The 13,272-nt window shown below is 45.7% G+C and overlaps 1 protein-coding gene across 2 annotated transcripts in view; it reads left to right on the plus strand.

Annotated features, from left to right (window-relative positions):
* The window catches only part of STX1A (syntaxin 1A), a 195,784-nt gene that overhangs the window by 156,001 nt on the left and 26,511 nt on the right, over positions 1-13,272 (plus strand). For both annotated transcript variants that reach the window (XM_040338316.1, XM_040338315.1), the window contains exons 4-5: positions 7,710-7,784; positions 10,557-10,630. In XM_040338316.1, coding sequence (XP_040194250.1) covers positions 7,710-7,784; positions 10,557-10,630 — 149 coding nt within the window. The remainder of the gene's footprint in view (positions 1-7,709; positions 7,785-10,556; positions 10,631-13,272) is intronic.

A 13,272-nucleotide genomic window follows, 5' to 3' on the forward strand; every position in this document is an offset into this window, starting at 1 on the left:
AAGCACTTGCGAGAAAACTTCCGCCGGCGGCCTCCGGCGTAAGCCCGCGTAATTCAAAGGGGCGTGTGCCATTTAAATTAGGCGCGCTCCCGCGCCGGACCTACTGCGCATGCTCCCTTTTGAATTTCCCGCCGTGCTTTGCGCGAAGTGACATCATTTTTTCGAACGGCCACGTGCGTAGCGTACATCCGTATTCCCGGACGTCTTACGCAAGAAGGAAACATTTTTAAATTTCGGCGCGGGAACAACGGCCATACTTTATACAGCACATACGTGTGCTGACTAAAGTTAGGGCACCTAAAACGACGACTAACTTTGCGCCGGTAAACTAGACTAGCAGCGACGTAGCGAACGCAAAAAAACGTCGTGGATCGCCGTAACTCCTAATTTGCATACCCGACGCTGGTTTACGACGCAAACTCCCCCCAGCGGCGGCCGCGGTATTGCATCCTAAGATCCGACAGTGTAAAACAATTACACCTGTCGGATCTTAGGGCTAATTATGCGTAACTGATTCTATGAATCAGTCGCATAGTTAAGAAGACCCTAAAACAGAGATACGACGGCGTATCAGGAGATACGCTGTCGTATCTCTTTTGTGAATCTGGGCCTACATTTGCAAGGCAGCTGAAGACTTTCAGTGTGTTTCTGCACTAAATCCAAAAAAAAGCAACAACTGCAGCTGCTCAGATCGGTTTAAAACGAGCAAAAAATTTCAACGCTAAGCTAGCCAGCAAAATAAGACAATGCAGCTAAATATATGATTGTATCCCATGGGGGTTGTGGCAGTGAGAACCCCTCACATCGTTCCCAGTCTTCTGCCAGCATTGTGTTGCCATTAGTGGGAGGTCTCACTGTCATCCATATAAGATCATCCATTTGTTTTTTCATCATGAAGAAGTCAGCTGGAGTGTGCCTACATAGGGAATAGATCAGACAACTAAGCTGGTGAGATATAGCCACCTGAGTCCCTAAGAACTAAAAATAGCCAGCGTGTGATTCCACCCATATCGGAAATATCCTTTTATTGTCTGCTCATCTATTAATTGTGTTCTGATATTTTCCTTGGTTCAAATAGTCCTACGGACAGAGTGATCCCTTTGTTTTGTAGCCATCTCTTTGCAGCGACAACTTGCTCAGTAGAGTGCAGTGCGAATAAATTACCTTCATTGGGACATAATGGAACATCATTTCTTAAAATACATGATTCATACATTTTCACAAAGATTGCTACCGTGGCTGAGCTATAATTTCCTAAATAGCATTTTTCTTTCTGCTTCTCAGCCTAGCATTAAATCATTAAAATTGTGTGTGGGTTATGGGTACTGTCAGAAAAGTATATTAGTTGGCTGTATTTATATAACAAGAAGAAAAATGGAATGGTTATCAACCCTTTCTTGGACAGAGGTAATTGATAACTTAATGCTCAGACCAAATTTAGCCGCCCTAAAGTTAGTAGCAGCCTGTCCATTAGGGGCTCTCGGACACCGCCCCCTCTCTCCAGGCCACCCCCTATATAGTAATAGATAGGTTCATGCATAGCATGATTCTATCCATGGCTGCCGTGTCCACCCCCTATTTATGCGTGCGTCCCCATTGGGTTACCGGGCGCATGAATTACAGCGGCAGGGGATTTTTTGAAGCACCTAATTGGAGCCTTAGGCCCTGTACAGACGAGCGGACCGTTTTCAGTGGACATGTCCGCTCGGAGATTTCTGTCTGATGGTTGTACACACCATCAAACAGAAATCCCCTTGGACAGGATACGCGGTGACGTGCCGCGCCATCACCGCGACGATGACGCGGCGACGTGCGCGGCCCTGGAAGGTCAATGCTTCCACGCATGCGTCTAATCACTTCGACGCATGCGAGGGCTTTGGGCCGAGCGGACATGTACGGTGAGTCTGTACAGACGACCGAACATGTCCGACGGACAGGCTTCCAGCGGAGATGTTTCTTAGCATGCTAAGAAACATTTGTCCGCTGGAAACTGTCCGATCCGCCGGACAATTGTCGGGTCGGCCGCACACACGACCGAACATGTCTGCTGAAACTGGTCCGTCGGACATGTTCGGTCGTGTGTACGGGGCCTTAGGTTCTAATAGGCTTCAAAATAGGGTGGGCTCATGTCACAGAGCATGCGACATGGAGCCCAACCAGGTGTGTACAACAGCAAATGAATATTCGCTGTTGAAACACTGATCCTCAATCCGCCCAATCAGAAGCGGGTGCGAGACCCGTTTTCCGAATGGCCGAAAAGAGAAGACTCCCGATTGGCCGCCGAGAAGGGAGGAAATGGAAGCCACCACCGTGGAGAGCAGGAGAAGGGTAAGACGTCAGTGATGGAGAATGGGAGGCTGAGCAGGGGCAAGTCGCCGGTGATGGGATAAGTGCTACAGACCGGGGGGCTGGCATACTGTTTTCTGCCTCCACCCCAAAAAAATTGCACCACTGCCTAAAGTGGTAATAAACACAAAAGCAAACATTTTATTATAGTGCAGCTTATCAATTCTTAGATCGTTTTCTTATTTAGGCTTTCTTTCTTCTGATTTCACCTGGTGATCTAGCCAGTACAGTAAAGCCTCCTACACATGTTCGGACTTCCATCAAACTTTTCCGTGGATTTTTGTCCGAAGTGCGTTGGCCATGAATTTGTTCTGCATACACACGGCAGAACATTTTCAGACAACATTCACCAAATTCACATGATTTTTCGGCTCTTTACCGCCACCCTTTGGGCAACTTCTGCTATTGTTGTCTGATGTTTAGCATTGGTTCTGAGAATGCGTGTTTGTACTATTTTAGCCCGATGGACTTGTGTACACACGATCGGATGATCCAACATTTGTTGTCAGAAAGTTTGAGAGCATGCACAGCGAACATTTGTTGTCGGAAATTCCGACAACAATTGTCCGATGGAGCATACAGACGGTCGGATTGTCCGATAAAACACTACCGTCGGACCGTTGTTGAAAGTCCGATCGTGTGTATGGGCCTTAAGTCCGTTTTTAAAAAGAACAAGCTCTCTTGCAGATGTATCAGTTACTGGGATGAGACAAACCATTATAAAAATGGCAGGGGTGCTTACAATGATCAGCTTTTATTTATGTAAAATCTTTATCCCAAAAGCAGGGGTCTCCAAACTTTTCAAACAAAGGGCCAGTTTATTGTTCTTCAGCCTTTAGGAGGGCCGGATTGTGGCCAGCGGGGGCAGCAAAAGCCCCGGGCCCAGCATTAGTGAGAAAAAAATGGCCTCATAGTTTGTGATCAGTAGCATAAGGAGTAGTGCCCCTATTAGTAGGAGTAATTGTATCTCATCATTGGTATCAGTGGAAGAAAAGGTGCCCCCTTGTTGGAGTCAGTGGGAAGAATAGTGCCTCATATCAGTGGGAGGAATAAAGCCCTAAGGGCCGGATAAAGGCTAGCAAAGGGCCGCATCTGGCCCTCGGGCCGCAGTTTGGAGACCCCTGTCCAAAAGGAACAAAAACCTGCTGTAACTGCTTATAAAGTGTGAGCTGGAGTTCAGGATGACATACACATTAACAGTATATGAATTATTTGCTAAACTAAACAATTTTACATTGATTTTTTTTTTGTTAACTTTTTATCATGTTATTTTAATGCTGTACTGTTTTCTTTAAGAAGAGTGCTCAGAGAAAGAAACCCATTAACAGCTGTCACTGTAACTGACAGCTGTTTACAAACAAACCCATGTGATTACCACATGTGATGTCACATGATTTGCAGATTGGTAAGTCTGCATACCTCCCAACAAATCCAATGCGGGACATCTTGTTGACCGGGGGGGGATCACAGTTGTTGAATCAAAGTTGTTAACCGGGGGGGGGGGGGGGGTCAGAGTTGTTGAGCGGGGGGGAGATCAGAGTTGTTGAGCGGGGGGGGGTTTCTCCTACCTGTACAAATAACTCACTTTCGAATCCCCGCCAGCGCCATCCACCTGCAGCACCCCCTTCCACCACCATGGTCTGTATTTTCCGCACTGTGATTGGGCGTATAGCGGTCATGTGCGGAGGTGGGACTTCTATTCTAGACGTTCGCAGACAGGCCAGCCGCCCGACGCACATGACTCCCATACGCCCAATCACAGGTCAGGCACTGGACACCAAACATGGCGGGGCAAACATGGAGGCCCCCCGTAATGTCGCGCCCGGGGCCCTGTTTTCCGGGAATCTAGTCTATTCCGCGGGACACACTTAGAATTCCGGGAGGATCCCGCGGAATCCGGGGCGGTTGGGGGGTACGAGTCTGGTTGAAAAAAGGTCATGGGTCATCACTCCAGGCTTTACTAGCTGCTGTTGGAACGCTTTCTCCTCTCCTCTCCTCTCCCCTGCAGCTGCTCTTGGCTAACACAGGAGATCACATGACCAGACTGGAGTAGCCTGAAAATCGCCTATAGAAAGCCCTATACAATTCTCTATTTGTGTTGGTCACAATGTAAGAATAGTTAAACTGTTCCTGTGCTGCTAGAAGTGCTCTCAGTAGCATTTCTGTTTTACTAAATTGCAGTCCCTTGAACGTCTGTGCATTTACAAAATTGCTTGAGTAGATTAACAGACTATGGCAGATTTTTTTTTTTTCAGTCTAAGAAAAAAAGCTTTAAGGGCTTGTGTACACTAATAATAATAATAATACACAACCATTCATGTCAAAGGCATTTTTTTTTTTCATTTGAACCTAATGCTACCCAAACACATGCATTCAAATACAAAATGCAGCATTTGATGAGAAAGGGTTGCTTATAGTCTACTTTGTCTGCAAGCCAAATACGCCACCATAGGACATGCTGCCTTCAAACAAACACAACTCAAAGCAGCCTCTAAAGCAGGGGCATTAAATTAAAATTGAAGGAGGTCCGGTCACTAACGTTTTTCTTGCAGATAAGGTCCAAATCTCAAGTTTGCACAATTGACAATGAAAGATTGTAGTCATTGAAGAAGCGTGCTGCTGGGGGCAGGAGCTGGGTGGAGAAACTTGCGGAACAGGGCAGAGTGAGTGATGTCATTGGTTGCTAGGACACTCACGGTCCTAGCAACCAATGACGGTGGTGCCGTGGGGATCCAGCGCTACAGGTTGGTGGGCTGACAGTCTGGATGGGAGCGTCACTCGGTTCAAGTGCGGACCTCGGTCCACCATTTATTGAAGGCTGCCCTTAAGTGTCTACATTATATCATTAAAATCAATGGGAATCTGCTGACACATTAAGCCATTTAAGCCCTCACATTATCTAATGCTCACACTAGTCACCAGTAGGGATAAGCTCAGGTTTAGTCAGAACTTGGATTCAGGCCAAACTAAAAATTTCATAAGAAGAAGCGATTGTGTGCTGGCTTTTGATTTCTATGGATTCATACTAAACGAAAAATAACAGATTCCTTCTTCCACACAAACAAAGTGGATAGAGGCTTCCCCTCCAGGGAATATTGCATTCTGACAGTGGCACCTGGAGCTGTCAGAGCCACCTATGTTAGAAATAGGGGGCGACCCGATTTACTGCTATGCTGTAAAAAGACATGAATAGCAAACATAAAATCACTTAAAATGAGCCTGAGGAGGGACAGAACCCTCCCTTTATCTTATCAGATAAAGGGAGGGTTCTGTAGGGTTTTTCAATTAGGCCAGCCATACAGGGTTCAAATCTCTGCTGGTTTAGCAGGAGTCAGCCGAGATTCAAACCGTTAATGGTCAGGCTAAATGTACCAAGATGATCGATCAAACAACTTGGCTACAACCAGCCTGCTGGATTTGCTTGTGATTATCGCAAGCAGCTTCTATAGCCACAAGCGATATTCACTGGCCCAGATTCAAGAAGCACTTGCGCCCGCGCAACCATAGTTGCGCGGCGCAAGTGCTTACTTGCTCCGGTGTAACGAGTGCTCCTGATTCAGGAACCTCGTTACACCGAATGCAGCCTAGGATGTGACAAACATAAGCCTCCTTATGCCTTCACATCCCAGGCTGCATTCTTGCGTTGGCCGCTAGGGGGCGCGGCCTTTGTGATCGGCGTGTAGTATGCAAATTGCATACTACCACCGATTCACAAAAGTTGCGCGGGCCCTGCGTACGCAAGGTACGGAGTTTCCGTACGGCGCCTTTAGCATAAGGTTGCTCCTGCTAACAGCAGGCGCAGCCAATGCTAAAGTATAGCTGCGCCTCCCGCTCGCGACGTTTAAATTTCACGTCGTTTACGTAAGTGAACCGTGAATGGCGCTGGACGCCATTCACGTTCACTTACAAGCAAATGACGTCCTTGCGACGTCATTTGCCGCAATGCACGTCGGGAAAGTTTCCCGACGGAGCATGCGCTGTTCGCTCGGCGCGGGAGCGCGCCTAATTTAAATGATTCCCGCCCCCGGCGGGATCATTTACATTAGGCAGCCTTGCGCCCGGCTGCTTAGCATATTGCCCGCGCAATTTACGGAGCAACTGCTCCGTGAATCGCGGGCAAAGCGCAATATTTGCGTGGGCGCAGAGAAAAAAATTTGCTCTTTGCCCACGCAAATATTGCGCGATTCTACTTGAATCTGGGCCACTGTATTCTAGCGGCGAGGGTGGCTTCGCCCACCTGCCCCCACCTGGGAGCAGACAATTGCTCTGCAGGAGGGATTCCCCTATCAGCGCTGTCTGTGTTGATGGGGAAATTGTGCAAATTTCCTTCCGCAACGCGCGGTTGCAGGAAGAAAATTTGCGCCGTCTAGGACCTGCCTTATTCAGAGACATTTATGTATGAAAGGAGTGCTGGACTTTCTTTACTTTGCTTGGAAAAGTTTTTTATGGAAGTAATGTAAAAAAATTAAATAAAGATACGTTTTTAAATTTCTAAACATGGGCGGCCCATACATTAGGGGGGGAAGGGGCGCCGCCGCCCTATCCATGTGTCCGGCCTCTATGCAGGACACTGGACACATGAATTCCAACGGGGGGTGGGTCTGAAGCACCTTATTAGAGGCTCTAATAGGCTTCAAAATAGGGTGGGCTCGGAGCGCAGAGGATGCAAACGAGCCAACCCAATAATGAATAAATATTTGTAACACTGAGCTTCCTCCTAGCCAATTAGGAAGTGGGTCTTGTTGAGACCCATCACCCGATTGGCTGAAAGGACAGGTGATCCTATTGGACGCCGAGGAGGAGGTGAGGAGACACACGGCGGAAGCCACCGCAATGGAAAAGACGCAGGAGCCAATGTCAGCTGCCTGATGCCCACCACCTAGATCGGGTAAGTGCCGGACAGACCAGTGAACAGCAGGCGCCCGGGGGGTGGTGGTGTTTGTTTACAGCCCCCCCCCCCAAAAAAAAACACCAGCCGCCACTGCTTGTAAATGATATAACAAATAAAAATGACAAAACTTGTTTCTTGCTTTCCTTTAAACTAAAGATAAGGTGACGGGACGGGGTATATGTTGATCTTGGGACACATGAGGGCTCTGCCCGAATCTGAGTAAACACTGAAGTGATGCCATGCCTAGCAGCGATAGGTGATGACATCCTATAGTGTATTCATACAATTCTAATGGACCATACTTCATGCATATATTAATACTGTGTATTTGAAGCATGCACAGGTATACAAGAGCTGCTGTGTGTGTCTCTCAGCACTCTCTCCCTGCCTCTTGCTGCTATTGCTTCCTGTATATAATAGGCCAGCTGCTGCTTGTCATCACATGTTCTCAGCCTGCTGCTTCTCTCCACAGAAACCAAGGTAGAATTGGAAGAGTTGATGTCGGACATCAAAAAGACAGCCAACAAGGTTCGCTCCAAGCTGAAAAGTGAGTGATCGCAACTTCTCTCTCCATCTTTGTTCTTGCATATACAAGATGTACAAGTGTGAGAAGTACTGATTTCTTCATACACTGCTGTGGCTAGGGATGAGTAAAAAACTATCACTTTCTTTATTCCTACTGTGTGAATTCTAATATTAAAAAAACATGCGTGCCGATTTTCATCTATGCATTGCAGGAATGCATGCGCACATTCGGGTTGATTTACTAAAACTAAAGAGTGCAAAATCTGGTGCAGCTGTGCATGGAAGCCAATCGGCTTCTAACTTCAGATTGTTGAATTAAGCTTTCACAATAAAACCTGTAAGCTGATTGGTTTCTACGCAGAGCTGGACCAGATTTTGCACTCTACCAGTTTTAGTAAGTCAACCCCATTGAGTTAAGCCATTTTGAATAGCACCCCAATTGCGCATGCGTCACTGCAACATACCATATTGTGCAAAAAATGTATGGCACGTCAGAACCTTTGGGATGTTTTGGTGCTTCAGACGCTAATATAGGCCTCCTTAATGGGATACACATTAAAATGTAAGGTAACGTGCGTTAACGCACCACACAAATGTAAGTGGCCTTAAAGTGGATGTAAACCCCATTCATGAAAATTGAGCTGAGTACATATAGCTACAGTGTTTTCTTATCTCTCTCCAAAGCTCTAAGTCCTATGTCTTTCTGCTTCTGCTTTCCTCTGTTATCAGCATAACTTCTGTTAAGCTCTCTGACACATGAGATATTAGCAGCTGGAACTTTGTGTTGGGGAGGTAACTTAGAGACAGATAAGCAGAGAGCTTGTCTATTCAGAGTGCAGCTCTGTAAGATTCTTTGTTCCTCTGCCTATGTGGAGGGAGGGGGGTTGTGCTGTTCCTCCAATCACCTTACACACAGTGTATGCCCAGACTCCCCTCTCACTACAATCAGCATCTTTGGAGAGGTGAAGGAGCGGTGTGTATACCGCTCCTCCACCGCTCTTGCCCATTGAAATGAATGGGCAGCGCAGCCATAGCGGCACTTTGCGGGTGGTTTTAACCCTTTTTCGGCCGCTAGCGGGGATTAAAGGCGCCCTGCTAGCGGCCGAATACCTCCGCAAAAATGACATTAAAACACTACTAAAAATATCGGCACTTTCTCGCCGACGCCGCACATGCCCCAGTGTGAAAGGGGCCTAAGGAAAAACCTTTTAGAGTTGGGAATAGTTATCATCCCTCTTAGTTTTTTTGTTAGTCTGTGTCCCATTGGGGAGATTTTTCTTCATTTCTTGTCACAGAGACATAATGGGAAAATAGAATAAATCTTTCCAAAGTGAGGGGAAGTCTTGTCTTAAAGGGTTACTATAGGAAAAAAAAATTCTTTAAAATAACAAACATGTTATACTTACCTCCACTGTGCAGTTCGTTTTGCACAGAGTGGCCCCGATCCACGTCTTCTGGGGTCCCTCGGCGGCTGTCTCTGGTACTCCCCGCAAGAACTCACTACAGTCATGCGAGAGAGCTCACATGGTGAAGAGTCCTTGCGGGCGCGCTCCCGTGATACAGCGAGCGGCCATAGCCGCTCGCTGTATCACTCGGTCTCTCCCCTTGGCGCCACTGGATGTGATTGACAGCAGCACCAGCCAATGGCTGCACTGCTCTCAATCCATCCGCTCTAGCCAATCAGCGGCCAGGCTGAACGGCGAAGAGGATCTCAGGGACCGAGTGTGGGACTTTCGAGAGGTCAGGTAAGTAAAACGGGGGCTTGGGGGGGGCCAGCATCATCAGATGTTTTTTCACCTTAATGCATAGATTGCATTAAGGTGGAAAAAAAATGTTTCTTTACAACTTCTTTAAGCCTAGTACACGTTTTTAGAAAATCGGAGGAACAATTGTCTGATTTACCCCTGATTGGTCCGCGGACCGTTTTCATCGGACATGTCCACTCGGAGATTTCGGTCTGATGGCTGTACACACCATCAAACCGAAATCCCCGTGGACAGAGAACGCGGTGACGTAGACGACACCGACGTTCTCTATCGTGCGAGTTCAATGCTTCCACGCATGCGTCGAATCAATTCAACGCATGCGCGGGATTTCAGTCCGCTGGTTAGATGTACTAACCAGCGGACATGTCCGACGGACAGCTTTCCAGCGGACATGTTTCTTAGCATGCCAAGAAACATTTGTCCGCTGGAAATCTGTCCGCTAGCCTGTACACACGATCGGATCTGTCCGCTGAAACTGGTCTGTGGACCAGTTTCAGCGGACATGTCTGGTCGTGTGTACGAGGCCTAAGAGGCTTATATTTAAATCGTCTCAATGGTGAGGTGTAATTGAGCCTTGGAATCCTACCTCGCATTCATACATACTGCCTGGCCTGACATGACCCCAGCACTATACACTCTATGTTGCACATGTACTGGATGCAAGCCTAGATATTTATGGAATTCCTGGATGCCATGTGTTCACTATGGCTATTACGTTGTGTGGCAGCAACTGGCTCATGCTCATAGTGAGACTTATGTGACCTGAGGGCTGTAAATTCTGTTCATCTTAGGGCAGGTAAAGAAGGTAATGTGTGTGCTTGGGACATAGAATTGTTACTGTTAGTAATGATGAGGTGGGAAGGAAGAAAGTACTTTTGATGGGACATTTGTTCTCTACTGTCGGGTTCATAAGAAGATCCATATTTTATAATAAAAAATACGTTAGAGACCGCTATTATTGTAGACTTTTCTTTTTTAAATGACTTGAAATTCCTGTCTGAACTAGAACCTTGTGTCCTCTCTGCCAGATATTGAACAAAGTATCGAACAAGAGGAAGCCCTGAACCGTTCCTCTGCTGATTTGCGCATCAGGAAGACACAGGTATTAGGCCAGGGATGTGTCTGAAAATCCCACTTGTGTGCTTGAATGATTTATCTGGTAACTTCCATCTGTTGTCTCCTCAGGGCCGTCTTTAATATGGTTTGGGCCCTGGGCAAACATTTTTTTTGGGCCCCCCTCCAGCTTATTTTGGGCCTAGCTGGTTCACATGTATGTTTTGGCGGTCCTCATTTGTGCAGGTACAGCAGCCCATTGATTTGAATGTGCTGCCATGCCTTTGTTTCTTGCAGAAAAAAGGTGCATTCAGCATTTTAAAACTACAGTTGCCTTGAAATCCATTCTGCTTTTGCACCATGCTACTTACCTGCAGTTCTTGCACACACAAACGCACTGTGTTTTTAAAAGCGTGACCTAAACGTCTAAAAATGCAGCAAGTTTGACAGTGCGGGAACTGCAGATAAGTCACAGCAGACAGCAGAATGGACAGACAGTGCTGTATTTCAGTGCTTGATGGGCATAGGCTTGCCGTGCGCAGCCTATTACATGAGGCGTGCGCTTTTCTTTGCAGGAAACGCAGGCATGGCGGCCCATTCAAATGAATGGGCTGCTGTGCCTGCGCAAATGTGGGCCGCCAAAACACATACATGTGAACCAGCCAGGCCCAAAATAAGCCCATCAAGCAGTTAAATACAGACAGTAATGCCATGTGCTCTGAGACCTTACTCAGCCTGGACTGCAGGTCTGGTCTGTGATTTTAAAGAGTTCCTCTATTTTACACATGGCATGGCGTCCCATGGTGCTAAAGCAGAATGGACAGACGGTGCTGTGACCCCATGCCATGCCATGTGTAAAATAGAGGAACTTTTTAAAACACTGACCAGACCTGCAGTGAATCATCAAATATTATAAAGACTTTGGGCACACTCTACAGAAAACTTCTATTTACAATATAGATTAGCAAACAGTGACATACCTTGAGGAGCAGGACATGAAGAAGTCAGCCTCGGGAAGAGCAAACTGGGGATGTTGTAAAATCACATTCTAATTCACTTTTATATACAAGCAGCACCCAGTGGCAGGAAGGGAGAAGTGCACGTCTAAAGGGAAGCCAGGGGTGCTGTACATTTTAAAACACTGGGAAGGGAAGCAGTACTGTCACTGGCTGCGTGCCGCTGATGATTTTCAGCCTGATTTGTGGGCAGCACAGGGGCTTAACGGGCGGCAGGGCCGCCATCAGAAATTATGGGGCCACTTACACAGCTTCAGGCATGGGCCCCCTGGAGCAGAGAACCGGGATGGGGGGGTGCTGCCGCCTTAAATTGAGAAGCAGGGGGGGGGGGGGCTGCCGCAAATGTAGAAACGGTGGGCCCTTTACAAAAAAAGAAATATAGAAAGAAATAAAGAAAAATATATATAAAAAAAGGGGTGTAGCTATCCGGGGCCCTGGGGACCTCTGGGCCCTTTAATAAAAAGAAAAAAAGAAATAAAAAATATATATAAAACATATATTTTAAAAAGGGGGTTGCCATCTGGGGCCCTGGGGACCTCTGGGCCCTTTAATACATTTTTTTTTAATAAAAATAAATTACAAAAAAAAGGGGGTTGCCATCCGGGACCTCTGGGCCCTTTAATAAAAAATAAAAATATATATATAAAAAAGAAACATTTATAAAAAAAAAGGGGGGGGGGTTGCCATCCAGGGCCCTGGGGACCTCTGGGCCCTTTAATAAAAAAAAAAAAAAAAAAATATATAAACACACATAAAAAATATAAACATTTATAAAAAAAATAAAGGGTGTTTGCCACCTGGGGACCTCTGAGCCCTTTAATAAAAATATATATATATATATATATATATATATATATATATATATATATATATATATATATATATATATATATAAAAGAAAGAAAAATAAAAAAAAGAAAGAAAATAATATATAATAATATTATCCCTGGGGACCTCTGGGTCCTTTAATAATAATAATAATAATAATAATAATAATAATAATAATAATAATAACATTTATATATATATATATATATATATATATATATATATAAAGAAATATATAAAAAAGTTTTTTTTATATTAAAAAAGGGGGGTTGTCATCTGGAGCCCTGGGGAACTACGGGCCCCTGGGGACCCCCAGACCTCTAAAAAAAATTGGCCCTTTAATAAAAAATAAAATAAAAAAAAAAATTTTTTTTTATATATTTTTATTTAAAAATAAATAAAAAATAGGGGGTTGCCATCTGGGGCCCTGGGGGCCTCCAGGCCCCTGGGGACCCCTAAAAAAAATTGGCCCTTTAATAAAAAATAAAATAAAAATATATAAAAAAAATATTTTTTTTTATTTAAAAATAAATAAAAAATAGGGGGTTGCCATCTGGGGCCCTGGGGGCCTCCGGGCCCCTGGGGACCCCTAAAAAAATTGTCCCTTTAATAAAAAATAAAAATATATTAAAAAATAAATAATTTTTATTTAAAAATAAATTAAAAAAAAGGGGGGTTGCCATCTGGGGCCCTGGGGCCTCCGGGCCCCTGGGGGCCTCCGGACCCCTAAAAAAAAAAAAAGGGGGTTGCTTTGGGCCCCCAACAGTGACAGGGCCCAGGGCACCTGCCCCATTTGCCCTGTGGTAAAGACGGCCCTGTGTCTCCTTACCATGCATGCCTGTTATAC

The sequence above is a fragment of the Rana temporaria genome, chromosome 2 (genome assembly GCF_905171775.1).
Source record: "Rana temporaria chromosome 2, aRanTem1.1, whole genome shotgun sequence".
NCBI lineage: Eukaryota > Metazoa > Chordata > Amphibia > Anura > Ranidae > Rana > Rana temporaria.